General features: G+C 36.6%; 1 protein-coding gene across 4 annotated transcripts in view; it reads left to right on the top strand.

Annotated features, from left to right (window-relative positions):
- METTL15 (methyltransferase 15, mitochondrial 12S rRNA N4-cytidine) overlaps window positions 1–25,915 on the top strand; it is a 97,342-nt gene extending 71,427 nt beyond the window's left edge. For all 4 annotated transcript variants that reach the window (XM_075094937.1, XM_075094938.1, XM_075094936.1 and 1 more), the window contains exons 4-6: window positions 14,635–14,826; window positions 16,926–17,104; window positions 24,833–25,915. In XM_075094937.1, the coding sequence (XP_074951038.1) occupies window positions 14,635–14,826; window positions 16,926–17,104; window positions 24,833–25,278 (817 nt within the window). In that variant the 3' untranslated portion in view covers window positions 25,279–25,915. The remainder of the gene's footprint in view (window positions 1–14,634; window positions 14,827–16,925; window positions 17,105–24,832) is intronic.
- Window positions 25,916–26,421: the final 506 nt, after the last annotated feature.

The raw sequence follows: 26,421 nt of genomic DNA, 5'->3' as shown, positions 1-26,421 counted from the left end.
AGGAATTTCCACCAGAACTTCCTAGTTTGCTATAATGTTATGTGGAATAGTCAAGGTCTAGCACTAACTGTGCTCTATACTCACTACCCACAATCCATAATTTTTGTGGGGGGAAAAGAAATTATTTATCTTAACCAAAATATGGGCTTCATACTTCCTTGCAAATTTCCTACATAGGTTTTCTTTTTTTTTTATCCCCTTATATATTGGTTCTTTAGTAGCCTCAAAAGAGAGGTGGTTGATGCCCCAAGCCTGTCAGTGTTTTCAAATGGAGTTATACTTAGTGTTATGCTATGCCACCTTAGGGAAGCGTATACTCTAGGTAATACATTATACTGCTGAAATGAAATCGTATGGTATTTCTTTAGTATTTCCCATGGGAGATTTGAAACATTACCAGAGCATGTTGTAGGAACACCGGTGGAGCCATCTAGTGTCTCTTGAAGAATTTAAAGGATTAATTATGGTTTTGCCACGACAAAGAAAAACTTATTCAATTAAAATGGTCATTTTTTCACCTGAAGTGCTGGTGTTGGTATTTGTATTGGTGTCAGTCGTCCGCCTTGTGAACAGGAACACAATTATATTTGTATAGTAACAAAAATGAAACTTTCTTCTAGTGAGGATTATTCTACTCGGTAATGAATTGTTTCTGCTAAAAGAGTATTGTAGCAAATGGAGAGCAATGAAACTCCATTTACTGACATTTCCAAAGAGAAACTATATCATAAGTGAAAAATCAGTTATTCTGAGAATGTGCAAAAATACTGAGCTGTAAACCAGCCTGTATTTGCAGTTCAATTCTTAAATTTTTCATGTCATCAGGTAATGATGAGCGATTATGTAATATCTTGCCAAGGATCCAACATCAAAAACTTTGACTCTTTTTCCCTGATGTGGAAAATGAACCTGCTTGAAGTAAATATGTAAATGATTCAGGACTAATTGTTTAACTTTGACAAAACACACCAAGGATTGATGTTCTGGAGGTGTGTCAAACTACCCTTTTATCATAATTGAATCATAGAATGGACTGGATCAATTGGACTAAAGACATGGTTGCTTTATCTTACTTTCAAGTTTATAATTCTGGAAAAAAAAATTTAAAACAGGATCAGTGATCTATAGTGTTCTTGGAGACTTAAATAATTTAGAACCCTTTACCAACTTTATGAACAATTTGCACTAAAGCTTTTCGCCTGCCTGAAGGGCTGCCATATAGCTGGAGTCCTTTGGAGTTTCTGGGACACAAGTTAAAAGGCAGGAAATTCCAATTAGATATTAGGGGGGAAAGAAAATTGCCATAGGGTAGTAGTACTGGAACAGGTTGCCTGGAGAGCTGGTGGAATCTCTGTCTTTGGAGGTGTTCAAGGCTCAACTAGACCTGGCCTTGAGCAACCTCGTCCAATTAGACCTGCATTGAGCCGGGACTTGGACTAGAAGACCTCTGGAGGTCTCTTTTGACAAATTATTCTCTGATTCTGAGATTCTCAGGTAAAAAGATGACGCCCCAGAAAAAGGTTCTACATAAGAGTCTAGACATTTGTGGGCCAAATGGATTCTTGCATAATTCCACTGTTGGAAAACTTCAGTTTAAATAAATGCCTAAGCAGACTGTACTTGTCTTACGAAGCCTGTCAAGATCATGGTGCTCTCTGTTTTCTAGCAATCAAAGGGGTGGTTCAGCTTCACGTGGAAACTACCTGTGATTATTTTACTTATAAGATCTCAGCCTCTAATAAAGCGAGTAGTACAAAAGAAAGTACTAGTTTAACTAGGGAATCGGCTACTAAGCAAAACAGGTGGAGAGCTTGCTCCTAAACATAGAGAAATACAGCCTACAAAGTCCCAAGCTATGGAGCAGAATGTTAAAATGTTCTTTTCAGATTAAGCCAGTTCTCCTTTGGAGAGAAAGAAATATAGTTAAAATACCATTGGAGTAAGTTGGGTTTGGGCTTTGGATATTTTTTTTAAGTTTTGCAGAACTCTCCTTTTATACCACATTACGTTAATGCCTTCAGGCTATTTTATCACTCTCTATGGAAAAATACTGAACTTTTCCTTCAGTAATGATCAAACCTTGTTGACCTTGGGATCCTAATCATCCCTTTCTAGCAGCAAATGCGTTTGGGAGTTGCTTTCTCTTCTTCTGAATTTAAAAAGGCTGAAAATCATTTTATCTGAAAGCAGTGTCTTTTTAGAGTTTGTTGTCAGAAAATAGCAATTTTCAGTCAATACTGGTGTTATATTTGCTTCAAAAATCCCAGGTAATGACTATGGGAAAGAAGCCTTTTCAGTGCCAATGTTGTATTTATGCATTCAGTTTAGGTTCTTCTAAAAATAAAGTGAATCGTTTATATCTAAGGGTTAGTTATTCTTCGGTTGGAGTATGTTTATATGCATGTAAAAAGTGTAATGCATATATGTCAGGATAAGTTTAAGTAAACATTTTCTGGTGTGAACTTTACAATGGAGAATTACAATAGCTGTTCAAATATAAATATGCTGTGAGAGATTTCTAGATCATTCAATCCAATTGCCTGATATTACAAGCCATTGCATAATTTAATCTCCTTCACTATGCTCTATCTTAAAAGTAATTAGGAGTTCTATATACAGTGCACCAGCTATTCTAGAGTCTAATTTTTCATTATATGAAACTTTCTTTAAATTTCCGGTCAAAGTAGTTACCTAATTTAATTTTAGTTGAATAAAATTAACTAATAGTTGATTAATATCTATTAGCTCTTTTCTCTTCCTGGCATTTAAAATACTTGGTGGAGAATATTAACATCTATTCTTGGCCTTCCTTTTTGTATGCGAAACAAGTTTGGGGGTTTTTTAATACTTCCATCTCATAATAATAGCTCTCATTTCTTCTAGTCATCCTGTTAGAGCCTCTCTGTGCCAGTTCCACTTTGAGTTGCTCTCTTTTAGATGAGGGTCCCGTAACAGCATACAATACTCCGGATGAAGTCTTGGCATTAATACTGTTCTGTTCCTGACGAAAAGACTTCTGACTTTTGTATGTCCTAGGATTTTATTTCCTTTTTCATGGCTGTGTTCTCGCTACTGTTTATGGTTCATTTAATGGTCAAATAAAACTTTGTGTTCCTTTTCCTCATGGTTATGCCCAGACGATGAGCTTCCAGCTCATGCAAGGGTGTTTTTCTGGCACCTCAGAAAATGATTTCACGTGTGACGCTGTTCAACTCATAGCATTTGTCTTTGGCCATTTCTTTAGGAGCTTTGTCATCCTTTACCGGGGTACTTGCAACAGATTTAACTAGATTGACATCGCCTCTTCTAGGTTAATAGAAACTTGACTACAAATGCTTTTTTGCTTATGGTGTTTAATGATCGTGTTTCATGACAGTTTAAATGGACTTACGCAACAGCTTCTGTTCGGGTAGCGTGGCAGTCACATTTGTATACTTCCACATTATTTCTTCTATGTGGTATCTTTTTAACTTAAGCTGTTCTTTTTGGCTGTTTGAAAAAAATCAGATTGTGTTGATTATGTGTAGCAGTTCAGTTACCTTTTACACTTGGTGGAGGTGACTCACTGTTTTGTTTTACCTCTGGATGTCTTTTGGTTTCACAAGTGGAGCTTTTTTATTTTTTTTAATGAATCTCTATTGGATATATTTTTCCCAGTAGAGAGAAAGTGAACAGTAATTTAAAACTGCGTGTGTACTTTCAGGACTGAACATTATTCAATTAAATATTCTCTTATTTTTCCAAATACTTACAACTGCAGACTTTATGTTGTCCTCTGCGGTGGCAAGTAACTAGACTGTGCTTGTACTCTCTGTACATAAAAAAACATATAACTGGTTGAAATTAGGGTGTTTCACCAAACACTTTAATTATTATTGTTTTCTGTATTTAAAAGATAATTTGTGCAGTTTCTGGATGTTCATTGTGTAGGAGGGAAGTCCATCTGAATGCAGCATCTCATGAGTTGTATGAAGTAAAAATGTCAATACTGAAACATTGATTGTCAGAAATGATGGACACTAGTGAAATGCAGCTAAATTCGCCAGATTTTATTACACGATATTTCATAAATGAGATAACAGAATTAGAGTTTGATGTGGAATTGCCTATAAGATTCTACGTAGATGCTAACCAGGTGGTGTCTACAGAGCCACAAGATGTTAATGGTTCCTAAACAAACTAGTTTTATTTTTATGATTGTGTTCTCGAATTTAAATTTTTAAATTAGCAAAAAGGTCAAGGTCACTGGGAAAGTGAATTGCTGCCAAACTGTGTTTTAAGACAGCATTTTAAATCAGAAGCATTCTTACAGTTGTGAATCTTCCATTCTTTTGTATAACTTCAGTAGTTCTTCATAATTTAACACTTACCAGTGTAACTAAGAGTCTGTTATTTTGGGGGGATGTTCCTAACTTTTCAGATAACGTATTTGCAAATCCTGACTTTGAGGTTTTGATTTGACAAACCAGTAAGATACTCCCTTATAAATATACATATACACCTTATAATGTTTAGTAGGATTAATTACATTATTTTCTTTCCAAAAATGGAGAGCAATGTTAGGAGAAGTAAACACAGATTTAATTTAGGTTTTAAGTGCTTTGTAATTTAGGACAGAAGAGTTTATATTTTCAGAGAGTTTGTAAATTCAGAAGTGACAAGTACAATTTAACAAGGTAAAGTAACCATTTTGTGTAAAGAATGGGTAGAAGCAAAGAGGTCTTCTGGTGTAGCTTTTTCTGCCGAGCTATAAGGGTCACACTGATCTCATCTCAATGCGACGAGCTCACCAGTGAAGTGCCATAAGGATATGTGAGTAGGGTACGCAACCTGTTTGTTCGTAAATGATCTAAATAAGGCAGTGATTTGGTGGCATAATCACTGATGATTGTTGTTTAGGCTAAGTTACCTAACGCGGCAAAAATGAAAGATCATTATGAAGAATGCAAAACCTTACAGGGCAGGTGGGTGAAAAGACATGTAATTAAGTGTAAAGTAACGTGTGGCAAAAAACATATATGTTTACTTATGTAGTGATGGGCTACAAGCTGACCAGTCATTAGTGGGCTTATAATACGCAGTTCTATGAAAATTTAATGTTTGGTGTTCACTGCTGGTTAGAAGAGCACGCTAAAAACTATTAGGAAAAGAATAGAGAATTGAAGAGTGAATGTTAGCATGTTATTTAAACCCATGATATGATTGTATTTATAATTTTATGGAGAGTTCTTGTTCCTTTGTGTCACAAAGCATAAGACCTGGTACAAGCAAAGATGTGGAAGAGCAAAGCTTTGTGGCTTCTGTAATTTCCAAGTGATGCCCCTACTTCACTTCTGCTGTTATTTGCATTCCTCTTGTGTTCTACTCCTCATATTTCTCCTTCCAACAATTAGGAGCATATAGTGCATATAGTGACACTGTCCAAGTGATGGGCAGACAGTTTAACATGTGAGGTGGGAGTCAATTAGGAACGCAGACATGCTCTTATATGAGATGTCTTCCCTCCTGTCATTCTTATCTAAGCTAAAGGTACTTATTTGTAATAAATTCTTGATGCCAGGTATATTCATCCTTAGTGTTCTAAGGTTTAACTACTGTGTCAAACAAAGAAATAGTTTGTCAAAGGAAATAAAAATCCTGTAGGGCTTTATCAGGCCACTCCAATACTGTCAGCTGCTGCATAATTAAGAAAAGAAAAAAAGCTTCTGTGGCTCAAATTGTTCTTCCATTTATTATGTCATACTATTGCCACTGAGTCTCGAGGGCTAGACTCAGATTTTGTTAACATGGCAAAGGCTATGCAAATATATTCCAAGTATCAGTAGCAGCAGGTCTGTCAAAGCAACAATTATGCACAATCTTGAGCGAGCTCTCTCCATGAATAGAGCACTTCAGAGTGCCAGAATTTATGATGTGGAAAAGTATTTTGTTAATTTGCTCTGTTAGCTAAAGAAAATTTAACAGTAGTTACATTCATTATACGGTTCTGCAGGGAGGAAAAAGAGATACTTTTTATATGCTGTATGTCTGCGTTTTTATAACAATGTTCCAAAATGTAAATCAAATTGTAATAGGAGTCATTTTTTAAAAATTGAGCATGTGGGTGTAGGTAGGAGTAGCCTTTTGACAGTTCATTGCATGTTGCTTTTTAAATCATGAGCGTACATTCTGTTAACTTCATGCTTTATATGCAGATAAATATATCAATAAATTAAACCTTTTATTCAGCTAATGAATGAGTACCCTTGGAAGTTGGATAGCTATATTCTAATCTTGGAAACTGACTACAAGATTGTGTTGGACTTTCTTCATAATCCTCTGTTTATGAACAGATTATCATGTATTTCTGAAATTATGAGTTTAGAGAAGAAAGCATGCGACACTAAGGATTTAACTTTCTTTGCTAGAAAAATCATTTACTTGATCTGAGATTCTATTATGTGTAAAAATTCCTTCTTCATTAATATCCATGTTATGCAGAGAATTGTTAATTACTGATTTAGACAAGGTAAAAACATATTTAGACAGGACAAACCAAACTGTTGCAGGGAGGGAAAGCAGTTAGTAGAGAAAGTACACGTTTTTGTTCACTTCACATACAGGAGGGACAAATTCCATAAAGTTTCATGTATGATATTTTGATCATTTTACACAGGTGATCAGTAAATCTGACTGACTGATAAATTTGTTTGTGCACGCTGTCTCCAGTCTGAAACCCTGAATAAAATTTCAGATTTCTCTGAGACTGGGCATTAACGCTGGGAAAAAGATGATGTGATCCGCTTGCTCCATGCGTGTTGAAAAATATATCTGCAATGATTGCTGCTACAGATTTTAGTATTTTTATGTTCATGGGCTGAAAGATGTTTATACACAGCTGTTCCATTTCTGATGTCAATCTGTACTTTTCAACTTGCTGGTGTATATCCAGAATTTCTTTCTCTATTCTACAGAGTTTTGGCAACTGAATTAAACAGAACTGGTCTTCCTTCTAAGGCCAGTAGCAACATTTATTTTGAGTTCAATGAAGCACAATTGTATCTTTAATGAAAGTATAAATTTATGTGTGGGTTGTTGGGGAATCATAGAATAGTTCATTTGGAAGGGACCTTTTAAAGGTCATCCAGTCCAGCCCTCCCTGCAATGAACAGGAACGTCTTCAACTAGATCAGGTATAAAGATATCTTTTAAGTCACTAGTATAGAAAGAATAAGGAAATAATGCATAAGATTTATCAACTCCAAAGGAAGTTGCTTTACTACCTTTCCTTATACTGAAAAATAATTTAGAAATAGAACTTGAATTATGAGGTGAACTTCACCCTTAAAAAGTGATCATGCAAACTCTCAGCAGAAATGCTGCAAGACCATCAAAACTTCTTGCAGTAATTGTTAAAGTAATATTGGTTCCTAGGAGATCTGAAATACTGCAGATTCACTGATGTATGTGTACATACTGGGTCTGACAGGGTGGTGCGGTTTCATTGGCTGTGGAAATTCTGCGTAAGTCTCTTCTTGCTTTAGGACTATGCGATAGCCCGTCTGCTTCCACTCGTGGCTGAATGGCGCTAGAACCACAGTGGCTGTGCTTGTAAAACCAAAAGCATGCTCAAGTGCTGTAGCGGGGCATTCCTGCGTTAATAGAGACCATAATCCTTCTGTGACTTGCCTCCATTTTTTTATAGCCTCAACTCTTTCATTTCTGTGACCACGGAAAAGTGAGCATTTTTGGAAGTGTATCTGGTGGCTTTGCTACTTGATTCGCCCGTTTGCCCAGCAAACTGTTCTGTGCTCCGGTTGTCTGTCTTTGCGTGGCACTGTGTTCCCTGAAGGTTGCGTGAGAACAGGAGGGGGAATGCAATCCACTACAAAAAGAGCCAGAAGTATAAAGGAAGCTAGTCAGCCTTAAAGTTAAGATCTGCGTTAATAAAGCTGAGGGTCACAAAGAATGCTTGGTAGACGTGGGATGATGATACAGGTGTTCGGCTGTTCTTGCATTATGTCTGCTGGACCTTGTAAAACCAGACTGTCCTTCTGCTGTGAATGCTAACCTAACATATACCTCAAACTAAAATCCCCAGCTGGGGCAACGTAAAGTCAGACAAATATTTGTGATTCTTCTGATGAGTGGTGTCTTATCCTTTGAGCTGTCAGGTCTCATGAATGAAAAGCAAATCATTCTAATGGCTTGGTTTTCTTGGCACAGCTGAATGATGACAGCATATTACATATTTGACGTATATTATGTAATAAAGGTGGCATACATAACAATGTAAGGTATTTTATAACAAAGGTTTTAACTTTGGCTAGCTGCAAATTGCGTAAAATAATATAATTTGCTCTTATTACTCAGCAAAACTTTGTGTTACTTAGGAAACTTAAAAATACATTTTCACAAATTTTGGTGAGGCAGGTAATTTTGAAATTTACCACAATAATCACTAGTCTTACTCCATTAGTCTTCCATTTGCCCAGGAAGAAATTACCCTCCTTAACTTGTTAATTTAGCCAGAGAGGAACATTGTTCATTAGGAACTTAAATTTTCGTATTTGTTTATGATGGGGTTGAGCATACCTGCTATGAAAGATGTTTAATATGGTAAGATTTCTGATGTACTCTATGGAAGTGATCTTTGACATTTGTGGTTTTGATTAAATAATTATATATTTTCCTTTAATTGAAACAGTGTTTATAGTTCCTTCAATTTAGAACACTAATTTTTTACTGAAATTGCGTTTGTGTTAGTGGACAGAATAATGGAATTAGTGCTTTTTATATAAGTAAAAATGACCATTACAATAATGAGCAATCTCTTTTGAGGCATCCTGAAACTACTTACAAGTGTGCTTGAGAGGTTGTTAGTGTTTGGTGCTTGGAGTCAATGAGACACAAGGAGCAAAGGACAGCATCGTTTTACAGAATCTGTAGCAGAGTAGGAAGGAGAGGAAGTTTTGCTGGAAGCTGCAGAACAATTAAAGCAGGAAAACAACCAGTTTCAAAAGGGTTTGTGTAAGAGAGAAGATGGGCAGTTGACAAGAGGAGGCAGAGAAAGGTGGGCATTTTTGATTTTGGGATAGTAGTCCTGACAGTGTAAGATGTTCAGTGTTCTGCAGGTTAATACAGAAGGGCGGGGGTTGGGGCTTTTTTTGGTGTGATGTGTCTGTTATGTGGCAAGAAGTATTTAACTTTTAGAATGTATGCATATGTTTAAGTGTTCCCTCTTCTTAAGTGGGAGTACGTGGTACGTAAATATTTACCAATTCATAAATACTTACAATGACATTTCTGTGATCTTAACACACGGAAAAAAATAATTATTAAAGCTCTCAACTTAGGAAATATGACCTTATTTGGTTCTACGGAAGTTGCTTTTCACATACGTTTCTTCCTGTTTTCAGGTCTTTGTTAATCAGCGGCTGAGATTTAGTTGTGTAATTTTGTAGCACAAAACCTATCCTAGACTGAACCGTCAGTTCTCAAATAGATATATGGGCTTTTTCTAGAGCTATAATTAATTTTTTATAAAGCTAGGAATGTAATGACAAAGTTCATTTATAAGTTGATAGATGATGTCGTTTTTATTTTTAGCTTTTCTCTTTGCTACCATGAAAACCATCCCAATTTCCCATTTGTCAAAGGTCATTTAAAATTTTTTACAGAATATTTAGATACATTTTTTTGAGAGGGGTGTTGCACTGAGGCAGAGTAATACCCACAGGTAGGATGCTGAAAGTTCCGGGAATTTGAGTGGAGTACTTTGTGTTTTGCTTCTAGGTGTGCCCAGCCCAGCGTAGCCATGAGCCAAAGTCACAGCTATCTGACAGCTGCTGAGTGGCCTAGGTGAAGTGAGTAATGGCATCAAACCAGGACTGTACCAATATCCTCATTATCAGCTGGTGCTACTTGGCACCCATTGGCAGTCTCAGTGCAGTTACTGAATCAAACAAAGCACTAGATGAGACTCCTTGCTTGATGTGCATTGGCAAGAGGTCACTGGAAAACTCTCTTTTTTCCAGTTCTCTCAAAGAAACCATTTATTCTGGTTGAGTAGAAGGTAGTTTTCACTATTGACAAGAGATCATCACTTCCCAACTTGCTATGTGTTCATACATAGAATTCTTAAGGGACCAATGGTGAAAGATCAAGAGTAAGTATTGTTATACACGCAAAAAAGATGCTGAAGCACCATGAAAGCATAATCGTACTTTTCTGTGAAATTACTTGAATGATTGATGTCACAGCAACCTCTGTGACAATGGAGAGAAGCTAGATAAGGGAAAGATTTTCTCTGTTTATTTTGTAGAGGCTATATTCATGCTTTGCTTTTTCTGTGCACATCCCTCTCAGCTGAGTAAAATAGAAAAGAAATATGTTTGTAAAGCGTGGTAGAATACCAGAGGTTAACTGAAAGCAGAAGAGCCTGAAATACATTAGGAGACTTCAAACTCTTTCTCATTCTGCTCTTTCATATAATTGAGAAGTGTGGATCCAATGCCATCTATGAGAATCACTATGCATTTTGTCATAGTATAATATAATAAAATATTGTGCTATGACCTGAACAAAGGGTTCTGAACCCAAGCTTCTGTGTTATTTTCCAACTGTAGCAAACAGTACAAGAATTCTGCAAGCTCTTGAGGTTGTTGCGCAATAAAAATCTGTTAAGGCCCGAACAATATGTGTAGCAGCTGAAAAAACTTTTTATTATTTTTAAAATGGGCTAGATTGTCCATGTTCCCTGTGTTCTTTTAAAATCTTGAATACTTTTTTCTTGGAGACTCTCAAAATTAATAAAGAGGGAGTGAGCATGTCGATTATTTTGAGAAGTTAGAGGTTGCTTGTCTGTAGTGGTTGGGAATTTATCAAAAATTACCATGCTGTTACCGCACACACACACACGCCAAATGAGCGCTAAACACATGACAGGTACTGTCTGCTTTTTTGAAATACTAGCCATATCTGAAACTGTCTTTGCTTTCTACACAGGTATCTTCAAGTCATTCAGTATTAAATCCTGACAATCTTACTTCTCCATTTATAAGGGAGGGGCTAAAAGCTCTTCATAGTTGTTTTACGTTTCTAAAATATTCTGAATATATAAAGTGCTGTTCGACTACTAAGTTTAAATATTTTTCTCTTAAGCAAGACAATTGGATTTTGTTACATTGTCACCTTCAAAGACCACCTAAAATTATTAAAATGTTCTGTGTGACCCTTTATAGGCTTAACAGTTTTTGATGGTGTCCCCAAGACCCGCCTAAAGCCCCCATTTAGTCTTTGTCTGTAACGTTTTGATATGCGCTCTCTTCTCAGGCACTTTTGAACTATAAGCTTGGCTGTTTTGTTTGATATTTAGGGATGTTCCCTGGTTTACCTTTCCTGCTTTTTCCACTAAGTACTAATTTTGCAATGTATTAAGACAGAAAGGGTAATAGACAGCTTTTGACACTACCTAAGTACAGTCATGGAACATAAATCTTCAAGTGCCCAAAGAAAACATCAGAATACTGAAAAAGAAAGCAAAAAGAATTTTTACTTACCTGGGGAGAGCAGAAGGCATGTGACTATAGGAAATGAACATTTTTAGCTTAGCGTACTCAGCTTGTATTATTTATCGGGAAGCAGGAATTACAGATTATCTAAACGAAACCCTGAAGGCAGAAGGAATTGAGGCTAAATTAAGCATTTTTAGTGAAAATCATGCATGTAACAAGCAGTTATTATTTGAACGTACGCATAAAGAATAGTAGGCAAGGGAAGAGTTTTATTATGTTCTGGTAAATGCTTCTGAATGCTTGGTAAAATATTTTTCGTTAAATAAATGTGTCAGGTTCATAATCTAGTAGATTAGTCTTTGTCATCACTATCATCATCATTACTATTCTATCAAAAAAGGAGTTGATATTTGTATTTCTTTTCATAAGGTAACAAATGTTTCATAGCTGTGTACTTGGTTTGATGAATTGAAATGTATGAGATACCCAACATGCTTAAAATTGTTTTTTCTAGTCCACAAAGAAACAGGATTTCAGCGAACTGGCCTGGACGTTTTAATATAGTCAGTGTAATCTCATTAAATGCATCTATTTTTAAGAAAGATTTATATTCACCAAGGCACCTATATCCACTATTGATACACAAAATGCAGTGTATAACAAACAGGTTATACAGAGGCTCTAATTTCACACAGCTGAAAGGCTGACATCAAAATGTCAATCTAATTCTTTTTCAATCTTCTTTTATTTGCAAACTCCAAAATATTTTCCAGCTGAAGCATCTCTCTGCCAAAGAGTAAATTTCAACTTACTTCAAATATACTTCTTTTTAATTACCTTTTCCTAATCACAAGGGGTTGGCGGACTACAAATGAAAGGCTGCTGTCCCAAACACCTTAGCCATCAGCATACTTAGGACTTGCTAGAAATTTGATTATGTTTCATTAAGCGAGTTATAAATATAGTTTAAAATACTTCTTCAGATTGGTTGGTAGCACAGTGCAGCACTAGTTCACGGTGTGGGTTACTGTCTGCAGGAGGAGTTAGACAATGGCAATTTATAGTTTTTTCCAGATCTCATTTATTTTCATCTCCCACATACAGAATTTTGAAGTTCATTCCTTTGCGCAAGTTGTAAAGTTAAAAACACTTCCCAGCTGGACAAAGTGGTACAGATTTTCAAGAAAACTCCTCTCATTATATTGAGGGGAAATATAATTCCAGAGCTATAACTACATAGCTTAAATTGGCTTAAATATGCTCCATGGATCATTGTGCTTTTCAGGAACTGTCAGTTCTTGTTAAGCTGAATAGTTGTATTTAATTATGTGCTGGACAGTAATCAGTTCAGAAATGCGTATGTGTGATCATGATATCCCTCATGAAATCTGTTCATTCAAGGTATTTCCCAGTTTTTGTGCTGTTGAATAGGTCGATTCATTCTGCTTTAATGAGGATACCGTTGTGTAGCTAAATGTTCTTCCATATGGTTGCATTCATAACCTCTTCCTTCTAATAGAGCTTTTTCTCTCTCTTCCCGCCCCGCAAACCCAGCAGCATTTTCTCACTCCAATTGGATGGGTGCAGAAAAGGTGCTGATTCCCTGTTCATACATTATTTTAAACTGTAGCCACTGGGCTTGACTAAATTATGCCATAGTGCCAGTTGTCGTGATGTTAAACTGAACTGAAGGAAGGATTAGCTGATATTTTGAAAAAGGTTTTGAGTCTTTGTGGGGCTGGTTTTTGTGTGGTTTTTTGTTTGGGGTTTTTTTTTTCCATTTGTTTGTTTTCAAAATTACTATAATGCTGAAGTGTCGAAAGATATACGGGCAGCTGCCCTTTTGTAGATGAAACAGTTAAGGGATTTGCTCTCTCCATCCATTCACTGCTGCCCATGGAACATTGACACAAAGATATGAGTTAATCTAGTGGACCTTGTAATAATTTGAATGCTAATCCATGGTGCTGAGGAGCAGTTATCCAAATTGTAATCACACAGAATCCCAGGCTGGAAGGGACCTCAGGGATCATCTAGTTCAACCTCTCTAGGAAGAGCACAGCCTAGACAAGATGGCCCAGCACCCTGTCCAGCCGACTCCTGAAGGTGTCCAATGTGGCCGAGTCAACCCCTTCCCTGGGGAGATCATTCCAATGGTGACTGTCCTCAGTGTGAAACAACTCAGATGTGGAGGCAGTGGCTTCTTTAGATTTTGTGTTTTGCAGGTACTGCTTAAAAATGCAGCAACACATTGGTTGGTCTTTCTAAATCATTATGAAATTCAATGAGATTTTGACAGATAGGTAAAATAAATTATTTACTTCTAGGCCACTTTGTATATAAACAAGAATCAGAAGTCCAGGTTTAGACACCGAGGAAAGAGTTGGGCACCTCAGAGGTATGTCGTCTTATCCCTTGCCATGCCACTTTCCCTTCCCAGTATGGGAATGTTAAGCAAGAAGCACCTTAAATGTAAGAAAGAAGAATGCTAAGCACAAAAATGCATGTAAAACTCTACTCTCTCCAGTGATTAGGTGCCTGGATCAAAACTACACTGAAGTATTTTACGTGCTTATGATCCAGTGCCCCTCATTTCCCCAGTTATTTTTGAAACAGCAAATACCACTAAAAAGAAAGGTGTTTTTCCCATGGCAGGAACCCAGGATTTTGTTCCTGGCAGGTGAGTATTAACTACAGGGCTGTGCAGTTGTGTTCCATCTTGTCTGCTTCTCCTCTAGGTCCAAGAACCATTCATGCTTTCCCATCCTGTGGCCTCACTTGTCTAAAGGCCCTGCTCAGCACAGCAGGCACCACGGCGGTCAGGGAATTCCTGCTGCATGTGAAAGGTGTCCCTTTGAATTCCTGCCTGTTGAAAAAATGAAAATTTTGTCAGGTTTCCGTTTCTTTGAGATCAAGCAGGAAGGGAGTAAAGAGTTAAAGAAGCCTAAGTAGCTGCTCATGGGTGGGTTGGACCAGTTTTCAGTGCTGATGTATGAAAAGTACTTAAACTATTACTTTGGGAATAGCCCTATTGCTTCTGAGACAAGTGAGTGCTGCTATCTAATTCCTACTATACAAGGGGAAGATACTGCACTGCGATAATTAAAATTGAGACTATTTATTTGTTATTTTCTTACAGGAAACAGATTCGAGCTCTTCTAGGACAGTTTAGCCAGTCAGAGGCTTTGTTAATCTCCTCTGGAGTTGAGCCAGGGACTCTAGATGGCGTTCTCTTGGATGCTGGCTGTTCTTCTATGCAATTTGATACACCTGAAAGAGGTTTTTCCCTGCAGAAGGATGGACCTTTGGACATGAGGATGGATAGTGACAGGTACCAGTTCATAAAATATTTCTCCTTGAAACTCAAGAACTTTGTGCTTAGCAACCCCTGTGCATTTCATTTCCCCTTAAACTGAAGAATTCTCGTCATCAAACCACAACTAATTTTGAACGAGTATACTGTCTTTCTTTTGCCACAAAGCTCTTTTTAATCTCAATACTTACAACCCTGGTTATTGTCTTTCCCTCTTTGAAATAAGAGGAAAGCTCCAGCGATGAGTAATAAAACAGTAACGTTTTCGCTAACTATACTATTAAGATTTTATGGGTTTGGAGTGTATGGTATACAGTCACAGGGGCGTCTCACTTTGAGGCCTGTCTTCTCCCTGTCATTTCTGTAGTTCCTCAGGCTGAACTTGAACTGCAGGCTCACAGCCCCTTACTGCAGTCTCTTTCCTTTTCTGCCACACTTACTATTTGTGGAACCTTCACTTGAGCACGTTCAGCTGCTCCCTCAGGAAAGGAGCAGCCTCCCTCTTTTCTGCAATGTCCATCTGACCCAGTTACTTCTCTTTAGAAGGAACATAATATAAAATAAATAAATAAAATCCCATTCATTATATTGGCCAATTGAAATCAGATGGCAACATTGCTTTTACCACACTAGTATAATATTCTCTTCCATACCCCTAGATTTATTGTAAGCTTTCCTTAGCAATATTATATGCTTCCTTTCACATTATGTAGGAGGCACGCCAGGCTTGCTTAACTGTCAAATTAACAATTACTAAATCAATCACCTCTATTTAAATGATTTGAATTGGTGTTTAGTACCTTCAAGAGCTTGAAAATTAACGGTGGAATGATAATTTCTACTTACGTATCAATTTTCATCTTCAGACAACTTATATATTTCTGTAGCATTGTGCTTTTTACATGAACAACCAAAGAACTGTGTTGTATAGATGATGGCAGTAATTGCATAAGGGATTACTGGGAGAATGAAAATTTTTGCTTTGTGTTTTGATGAACCCGTAGTCTTAAGAAATGTCATTTGATTTTTCATTGCTCACACAGAGCTGATGGGAAGCCTCAGTTCCTAAGGAATTATCTTAACACTTCAATGTTAAGTCTTAACAAAGCAAATTTTATGATGTTCACTTTTTCCAGTTTTCTGTAAAAAGCTCACGTGATCCTCCTGGGATTCAGCCCTCAGATTTCAAGAATCTGAACTCCAGGCTTATATTTGCATCATGAGAATGCATACATGGAACAGGAGCATAAGAACAAAGGATACCTGTGGCATAACAAAAGCCTTACGCTACGGTTGTTGCTATGATACTACTTGCCTCTGATTTCTAAGTTTTGTTATCTTTTGTAAGATACTGCAGGAGAGTAATAGATGCCTGAAAAATATTCTGCACGTTCATGTCATTGTGGAAGAGAATTAAGTAGGCTCTATGTTTTCTCCTATTAGTAAACCCATATATGATGTTCATAAAATACCTTGAACTATTTCAATAGCAAAGTGACAGAGATTTTTTTAAAAAAATATGTATATGGCTTATGCTGTTTGTATTGTAATAATTCCTGTCATATGTCATATTAGGTCATTTCTAGTCTCCCAAAACAGTATTTGGATACAAATTCTTAGGCCTTTTAGTGAAAAGTAAAGCTAAATTATTTTCGTGAACACTTTTTGTCATAGCAGGAGGTGTGAAAGAAAAGATCCTTGAAATCAGTTCTGACTGGAAAACAACATATAACGCAGGGTGACTTAAAGTGAACCCATAAGGAGCAAGTTCACATTCTAAAGCTGGCTAAATAGAAAGTCACACAGCGTTTCCATTTTAACATGATACTGAAATGTATGTATTCTTGTCATTTCATTAAGCGGAGTTTATGATAAAACTTGGAAGTTTCAGCTGTTCTAATTGATGTTAAAGAAGAAACTCCATTTAAAGTAGCCAGAAAAAGGATTTAAAAGGCGCAAGCTATATCTGTTTTCAGAGGGTTGCTGTCTCTTATTTGAAAACCTCAAAGGCACTTGTATGCAGCGTGTGAGTTTGACTTTGTCTCAATGCTATGAAGCTTCACCTCTTGTCAATGAGAACTGACGTCAGTGAACTAATTGGCTCTTCTTGTGCGTAGGTACCCTGACATGCCCACTGCTGCTGATGTTGTGAATGCTTTAGATCAACAGGCGCTTGCGTCCATCCTGAGAACATATGGGGAGGAGAGGCACGCCAAGAAAATCGCTTCAGCCATCGTTCAGGCACGCAGCATATACCCCATCACCAGAACTCAGCAGCTTGCCAGCATTGTTGCAGGTACCCTCATTAATTCTTCACAGTGGCTGAGGAGAAAAAATATTAATCCCCAAAGTCCCAGAGGGATCTATTTGTACTTGAAATCATGCAGGATCTAATCCTGCCTATTCTGCTCTGATGTCAGCTCCCCCCGCTTTTTTTTTTGCTTCCACTTTTTGACCATTAGTTTAATAACAGATTTTACATGAAGTGATTTTTCATTTTGCCAACCAAGTTGAAACACAGAATGACAGCAGCCTAGGGAATTCTTTATCCCAGCTATTGATAAGCCTTCAAATATCAGACATGTCATATACCCCTCTTAGTTTTAAATTTCTACATTTTAATACTTTGAGGGGAAGTACCATGGCAGTTTCCAGTTACGAATGAAATCAGATCATTTCTTTCTGCTTAAAGAACCAGGAAGTAAAAAGGAAAGCCATACATAGCTTGCTTCACCTTGTGAATGCCAACTAGATCAGCCTGAAGCGACTATGGAAACACTTCATCTTACTTGCTCTTCACTGTAAACAACCTGAACAAAATGTAGTTAGGGAGGAACTGTGCTCACATCAAGAACCTTCATGTTTGTGCTCTCAAGGGAAAATTTTCAAGCAAAATGTAAGACATAAATTCTGTTCATTAACATTATAATATGTAATATTGGGAATTTTTTTTTAACTAAGAAAGGAAAATTACTGTGTCTTGTCATAAATAAGTCTAAACTGCTGACTCCTTTGAATATAGACCTTTAAAATGGCTCTCCAAATTTAACATTTGCTAAAGAACAGTGTTAAATGTTGTATCAGTATCCTGAAGACTTTTAACAATATGTTGTATTTATAAAAATTTAGATTACTCAAACTGGGAATTTAAGGGACTTACTTTTAATGACCAACAAACAAATTAAAAAGTTTGGATTTGTGTAAGTCAGGATACTTGAGCAAAATGTCCAGTCAACCAAGGCCCAAAGTTTAGCTGATAATGATTAAAGGACCTGAAGACACCGCTTGCTGTTGTAAGCCCCTGCTGTAGGTATCGTGAACGTGAGGAGCAACCAACCTTAAAAAAACAAAGAGGTAAAAGAGTATGAGTCTTTTGAAGAGTTACATTTTTAATGTAGTCATTGTCATCAGCATCACAAACTAATAATTTAGTTTTTCGTCACGTGTATCTCATGCTTTTCAAAAAGCTGTTGATTAAATCAGAGTACCATTATTGAGACTGAAGGAACCATATAGCTGTGCTGAAGGTGTAATGTGTTTATAGGCTGTAAGCAAGCAACTCGGTAACTTCTGAAATAATTTTGTGCACTAGCTTGAACTAAGAAAATAAAAATACTGCTGCATAAGACAGTGATTGAAGATCCCTTCATGTTTAATGTGTTGCATGTGAGTCATCATTTAATGGTCACTTTCGCTGACAATGAGAAGGATTTTTTGTTGTCACTTAAAACTCTCTGCTATATTTGAAGAGCACCTTGATACGTGGATCAGGTATGCATCAGATAGTATACATGCCAAAGACAATGAATCCGGCACACATCTGCCAAGACAGTAAATATGTGTGTTTTGTGTGCTTTTTTTTTTGAAGTGTGCAGGTAGTTAAAACAATTTTAGGACTGTCATGCTGATCCCTGTTTGGGTAGAACTTCTTCCAATTTTAATTTGATTCCTCCAGTAAAGGAGCATAGTGGTGGATCTTACTAGGTTTTGAACTGATTATACCTTAAGAAAATTATTGGCAACTGTAATATATTTTGTTTAATTTATCATCTATCATCAATATATATTGTTATGCAAAATGGTATCTGTGAAATTAGTGGGGTAAGCCAGAGCTAAAGTGCCAAAGACCACAGCTGCAGGATCCTCTTCGTGGTAAGGCACGAAAAAAACCCTGACTAATTCGGGACTTTAACAGAGTAAAATGTATGACCTATTGGTTAAATGTCAAGTCCTTTAAAAATAAAATATTAACTAGAATAATAAAACCTTACATTTTAGATTTTGCGAACTCCATACAAGCATGATTATCTCCAGAACAGGATCAATTTTTTAACTAGTATAAGAGCCAGAAAACAAGCAAAAACATCTGGCTAATGAGGCTGGGTATATTTGTCTCTTTGTCTGTCAGTATCTGAGAGTTCATGTATAGTCCATATTTCTTTCACGTGTTATAGAGTACTGTGGCTTCAGATTTTCTGGAACTCTGGAGTTTTGTCTTAGGGTGCAGCTGATAACCAGAATCCTGGTGAATCTAGATTTGCACTAGCTTGAAACTGGAAAATGCCATTTCTGTTTATAGAATGCTAGACTTCTGGTCTTTGCTACCACCCCGCACACAGTTACGACGTGTATTGCTATTGCTAATTTTTTGGGAGATAAGAGTGAAGGAGGCAATTAAAAAGCAAGCAAACAAACAAAACGGCTCTACAACAGTTACAGAACAATCAGACATATCTGAAGTTCGTATTAGCAAGAGTTATAATTTTAAGGTATAGCTGGAAAAAAATATATAAATAGATTTGTATGTCAAGATTGCTTGCAACAGCTTGGGGCTAACTCAGGTAGCCAAGTGATTTATTGCTCTCCTTTGTTCCAATTCAAGAAAGTAATTCCTTCTGTTTCTTGACATAAAGCCTGAAAGTTGTCTTACTACATACCATGCCAATGAATAAGGTCTTACAAAAATCCCTAAAAAAAAGTTTGGCTTTTTTGGTTTTTTTTTTAAATATAGTCCAAAAGGCTTCTCATCTGTTTAAACAAGGAGAACTTTGTGAGCTACGGAGGCTGCAGTTTACATGGGATAAAGGAGGAGTTTTCTCTTCGGTCGTGTGAACATCATCTATTTGTGCAGCGCAATCGCACTCCACTCACTGTTTACAGTTTTCACCCAGTTGTCTGCAAAGATGAATGCTCTGTAGATACTAAAGATCAGTAGTTCTCAACTGAAGGTCTGTGAACAGATGTGTGGAAGTCGATTAAGAAGCACTTTCTGATGGCTTTGCTGTAGCTCATTGAGCTCTTTGGAAAAAATAGGTTTACCTCATTGTGCATGAAAACTTGTTAAAAATAGGATTTTTTAGAATGTAATTTTAATATGCTTTTTCCTTACAACTGATAATCTATTCTTATTTCTTTTCAGTGGATAATATACCTTGTTATCTATTAGGTTTTGTTAAAAAATTAATTTTTCGTAGTGTTATGTATGTACATAAGCTATTACCAAATCATTTTGAGATCATGTAATCATTTGGACTTAACTTGAAAGGAATTGATGGTGAGATATTAAAGAACTTTGAAAAATTTAAAAAGAGCTTTAACGGGTAAAGCCAGTCTCATTCAGATTGGTTCACATTTATAGACTTTAATTATCGGTTTGGAATTTGCAATATTGCCTGAATTTCAGATGGGTAGAATTAACACTGTACTGAGGGAGCCTAGACAAAAGGACATTAGTTGCGTCACAGAAACTTATTAAATGCAATGCTAATTCAACAGACAGATTCCTGCAAACAGGTGCACGATCTGAATTAATTTTTAAACTCTCCCACTCTCATACACTCTGGGGATTTTAATAGTTCATATTGACAGGCACAGCACGTTGCTAATTTCATTCACAAGCTTTAAAATTTCAATACATTTCAACATGTGAATCTATTAGATTTTTAAAAGTGTAAGTAGCATCAGGGCATCCCAAAACTAAAAATGATAATTTCTCTCGCTGGGATTTCAAACCAGTCATCCAGCCAGACGCGTGGTGTTTTTATGAATGAAATTCATTTTACAAGCTTCCCATACAGATTTTTTTTATATTTTTGTACATTGTACAGCCTGTTACCAGGAAGGATTGTCTTTTAGTGTCATGGTAATTGGAGGGGGCTGGGTGAGAGATTTGTGCTTTAGCAGAAAGTACAAATAGGTTTGTATTTAACTATACCAGAGGACTAAGAGTGCGGTAGGAAAATTTTTCGCCCCTGGAACATAGATCAAAATCTACTGCCTTTTCTAAAAGGATGAAGGCCAGTGTGACAGAAATCACCACCACAGATTACATTTATTAGTTAAACCCAGTCTCTGGAGATAGACCAATTAGTCTTTGAACTTGGAAATGGTTTGATTTTGGTTTTAGTTTGGGGGATTTTGGTTGCATAAAGCTGCAAAGTAGCTGCATATCTTTACCAGTTTCCTGAATATTCGTATTCTGTACTGTTATATATGTCCTGCAGTGCTGTTTGTCAACTGAGGCATGTAAGGTTGTATTATACTTACAGACTAGATCTAGGTCTTAATTTAGTTTTCTTCATTGTGTCATAAATTAATACACAGTAATAAGTTAATGTCATAGTTAGTTGTCATAGATTATTATTGTAGGAAGACACTGCACTCGACAACAGCAGGACAAATGGAAGAACTTTCCAAAGACCTGTTAGTGTCCTAGTCATGCTGGTAGCCTGAGTATCTAATTTCTTTTGTTTATCTATTCAGTATTGCAATTGGACAATAGCAGTGGTCATGATCAGACTACTAAAAATCTGGCCCCATACCAGCATGAAATGTTTATTTAGATTTTTACGAAACCAATTTTGTAGTAGATCTTTATATCATCCTTGTTTTTTCAGATAAGTAAAAGATATTTTGGTGACATAGGAGTAAAAAATTCCAGTATTTTACTAAAATTCCAGTGAGTTTGGCTGTGGGAATTTAAACAAAGGATCTCATTCTAGGCTTCTCTTCTTATGGTTAGGTCACGATCAAGAAGCACATCAGGTTTGTACCTAAATTACATGCTGTACTCTTGTGGGTTGGCTGCATTTTTATCTGTGATACTTTTGGAAGCTGAAATACTCTCAGAATATCAGAAACGGACCATCCCCAGAAAACCAGCAGTATTTTTAGAAAATACTTAGACTGCTGAAATACGCTAGTTAAAAATTCTGGATCTGCTTTGAGAGGTGAACACCAGCTCTGGGTAGTAACAGCCCAAAACTGAAAATATAAAACCGATGCTCTTCAAGTCACAGCTGAAAGTTGTTCAGCAAGGGGCAGGAACATTACAGGTAGAATCAAAAAAAATGCACCATTTTTTCTAACCCACTAGCTTGTCTACAGCTAATGTTTTGTAAGGGAACAGCACTTCTTCATTCCAGTTACCACTGTTCTCATAGAGTGAACGTGGCGGCTGTGGGCTTGGTTTTGGAAGGGGGGAGGGGAAGAGTGAGGTGTCTTTTCAATGATTTTAAAAGTAGTCTTAGAAAAAGAGATTTGTTGTGTGAGATCTTTTACAAAACCAGTATTTTCTTATTCAAGAGACCATGGCTTCTTTAATTGAATTCAAAAGATACCCAGGTATCTGATGTTTCAACTTCCAATTCCATTGAGGAAAAATGCTATTGTGACTGAAACCTTAGACAGGTCTGACGGAGAATACAGCTCTATGTATGTTTAGTCATGTAGTGCATGCTATGGAAACATGCATGTCCTACGGTGGTTCTGGATACATGACATACTGATTTTAAGCCCTGCCATTTCATTTAATAACTATTCAAGATTTCTGAGTATGATACTAGTGTTTGTTGCTGTTAGTTGACCATTTAAAGAAAATTGATTATTTTGCTCAGCACCACATTCCTCTGTTATGCATAAAGAGATTTCTTCACACGCACATGGCAGTCAATGGCTGTTTTAAGGATTCCATTTTCAAAGAATCTATTTTTAGGTATGTAAATAAATATTGAAACATACACTATGCCAGGCAGTACCAGCTTGGTGTCAGTCGGTTTCTTGGGACGTCCTACCTTCTGCAATATTGAGTTCTCCTTTTAGTTCAGCTCTTTCATCAAAACAGGCTTTGTGGCTCCTACAACGAGGGTATGTATTCTTTTTATGATTTATAGAAGGTATAGAACGTGGAGTTCTCAAAGACAGAAATTATATTATGTAGCTAGTGTAACTTTTTGTAGAGTTTGTAAGTGATGGAGGAGCCTAGCTCCTGCAGGCTGGTTCTGTTTACTCTGTTTTGTGAAACAGTTTAAAGGCACAAATTCCTGTGCAGTAGTTTGTGTTGGGAGGAGTTGATCCTTCAGATTCAGAGGATCCGAGAGTTGCCACTTTCTGTCTCGAAAGATTCAGACTGTAGGAGTAGGAAACAGCCACAGCTACGATGGGTCTCTTCAGTTAATTCAGGAGCAGGTAGCACTAGAGTCAGAGGAGGTGGGGAATGTAGTTGGGAAAATTGAGTGTGCAGAAATGCATCTTGGATACATCGCATACATGATGATAATTTGTTAATAATGACTGAATTTTTAAATCCTATTACTGGCCTCTCCCTTTGCTGAACACTGGTGATCGCTTTTGTGTTTGTGATGCCAAACGCTTATGTTTTCAGACATAAGTGAAATCTTACCTTTAAAACTCTCAGGAATTCCACTAATAAATTATTTTGTCCCAACGTACTGGTTTATATGTTCATTCAATTTTTTTCAGTCACCTGTGTAAATACGAATTTAGTCACCTTGTTTCAGAGGTACCACGTTCCCTTCTTTTACTCCACTACACAGAATATCAGTTACGTGATTATGAACTGCATTTACTTCAAATCCATTGCTTTATTATGTTATAGATTAGCACTGGCATGGAATTAACTTGCACTTTAATACACGTATACCAGCTGTACTGCCTTATCTCTAATGGGCCCTCTTGTTTGGAAAAATAATTCTTTCCAGTTACGTGCTAGCATTATTCATTCAATTTATCTTTACCAGACTCCTGCCCTCACTTACATAATAGATTACAAGTTTACTCACATTTCACAGATCTTGTAAAAGTCTTGCACTTTAGCACCTTTGATCTGTCAAATCTGGCTTCTCTAGCTTTTTGGTCTATACTCAGATAATGAAGATTCAAGCCTAAAATACATTAAATAATGATATATTAAAGTTTCTATTAAAATTTCAGTCTGTACAGAGCCTTTTATAACTCCTAAGAATTTTGGAGAAAGGAAGAGGGAGTTTTGTGCATCTAGTAAAAATTATTTAATTTGGTCATTTTTTTGTCCAGCAAACTCATACCTTGACACATTCTTCTGTACAGGCATTTGAAAAAAGGAACAGTATCAGCTACATTTTCTAAACGTCTCAAGGTAGTTTTCTGAACATTTGAAGAAACGGGTTTAGTGGTCAACAGTTTTTATCCCTGAAGGAGGATGCCTCATTTAAGCTTTAAGTAATTCATTGAAAGATACTTATCACCAGGTAGGCATCCTCTTCATCTTATCTCTGCCTGGGAAGAAGTGCATAATTATCTAGAAGGCAACAGTTAAAATTGTGTCCACTGTATATTTTTTTTTTTTTTTTTGCTTTAAAAGCACCGCCAATACTGAGCTGATACTGACTACACTGAGCAGTAAAGTGAGAATTATCTAGCCATATTAATTTTTTCCCTATCTTGGTTTCAGGCATCATTTTGTACTTTAACTTTGTGAAGTGTTTGGGGAAGGAATTTCGATGAAAGATTCTAGGGAAAAAAACAACACTCAACCGCAAGCCAGCTCAGCTTAATAGGGTTTACTTTCAGAAATATGAATTCAAAGCAGAATATAAAGGTATGTTATAAAGAAGGAAGCTCACCACTCAGGGGTCGGTTGTAAGTAAGCTTTCCTTTATAGTCATCATGCATGAGTGGATTAATGTCGGGATGGCAATGTAGAAATAGTAAGATATTAACATACACGTTTTAAAATTTATGACAGGTGCTTTTCCAGCGTCAGCACTGTATGCGCGAAAAGACTTGCTTCAGAGACCTACGCATGTTGCTACCAAAACTTTTCAAGGCCTGCGAATATTTGTAAATGATGAGCTCCATGAACTCTTCATAGGGCTGAAGACAGCTGAGAAGTTTCTAAAACCTGGAGGTCGCCTTGTAGCCCTCTCCTTTCACTCACTAGAAGATCGTATTATCAAACGTTTTCTTTATGGAATAGACATGACAGAAAAGTACAATCTTGGCTCAAGGCAGAAGATAAGACAGGCTCTGAAAAATTGCTCCAAAGAAGAAGATACAGAAGAATTTCCTCCTGGAAAATCCAACCCAAAGTGGATTTTTATACAGAGAAATGTTCTCACACCCCAGGCCAAGGATATTCAAACAAACCCAAGAGGAAGGTCGGCCAAGCTACGAGCTGCTATTAAAGTCTAAAACAAAACATGATTATATAATTGTATGATTTCCTTAAATTCTGTTTTCCAGAAGGCAAACTGGGCAGATAGTATCAAACTGAAAAAATAAAACGAAGGCTGATAGACAACATTTTTTTCTTACCTTTGTGCTTCTTAACTAGAATGTAGTGCAGAGTATCAAAAGGTAAAATAAATGTAGGTGAACGTGAGTCACTAATTAGATGAACTTTGGTTTTGATGCTCTTTTTTTATAAATACTACAGGTTTGATATATTGACAGTATTTCTTAGATTAAATTCAGAACCCTGACATTAACAGTCTAAATTCAGTAGCTGGTTGAGACAGCCACATTTTTATGGCGGTGAGTTTTACACCCCTAAGTCAGATGGCTGTTTTAGTCTAGAGTCGGTTTAAACTAACCTAAGAATTCATGATATGTTAGTCTCTGTATCTCAATTGACTTGTTGCATGAATGCCTGTAGGACAAAAGCTAGTTCTTAAATAAGTTGGTATTGGTATGTAGTGTCTATCCAGGAGTTTGTAAATGGGCTCTTACCTTTATTTAAAATAAGTGAATACTTCTCAGTGATCGCCTGGTTATTGAATGTTTATGGATTCTAAATAATAAATGTCTTGGGGAAAAAAGATACTTAAAAGACTACTGTTTGCACTTGGACACTGCAGGCAAGCAGTCAGATTTGTACTTGATCAGTGGAATTTTTTCCTATGACCCTAACTTCTGCGTGTAGATCCAGTACAACTTTTAGGTGTTGATGGAATTATAATTAATCCATCAAAAAAAGGGGTATTGTGGGTCTTGAGAAGTATTCTTCTTTGCTGGTGATCATTTATTAAGAGGTGCTACTTAGGTAAGTACTGAATTATTTTATAGAAGGCCCACTGTAACACCAGTTTCCTATTTGGATGCTATACTAGGTACTAGAACATGTAACAATTTATTATTTAATAAGTTAATATGAATTGGATTTAACTTTGGTTTTATATTTTATCATGAAAGACCATTGTTTTGGTGTCTTTGTACATTAAAAATGATCAGAAAATAGTGTCAGTTTCAACTTCTTTGACATCTGACTTCTCTCTTCAGGAAAAAAAAATGTCCTTATTTGTATAATCAAATTGGTAGCAGGGTTTCCTTTGTGGT

The sequence above is a fragment of the Phalacrocorax aristotelis genome, chromosome 5 (assembly GCF_949628215.1).
Source record: "Phalacrocorax aristotelis chromosome 5, bGulAri2.1, whole genome shotgun sequence".
In the NCBI taxonomy this organism is placed as follows: domain Eukaryota; kingdom Metazoa; phylum Chordata; class Aves; order Suliformes; family Phalacrocoracidae; genus Phalacrocorax; species Phalacrocorax aristotelis.
Note: the sequence above shows the minus strand (reverse complement) of the source record. Positions and strands in the feature narration are given on the sequence as shown.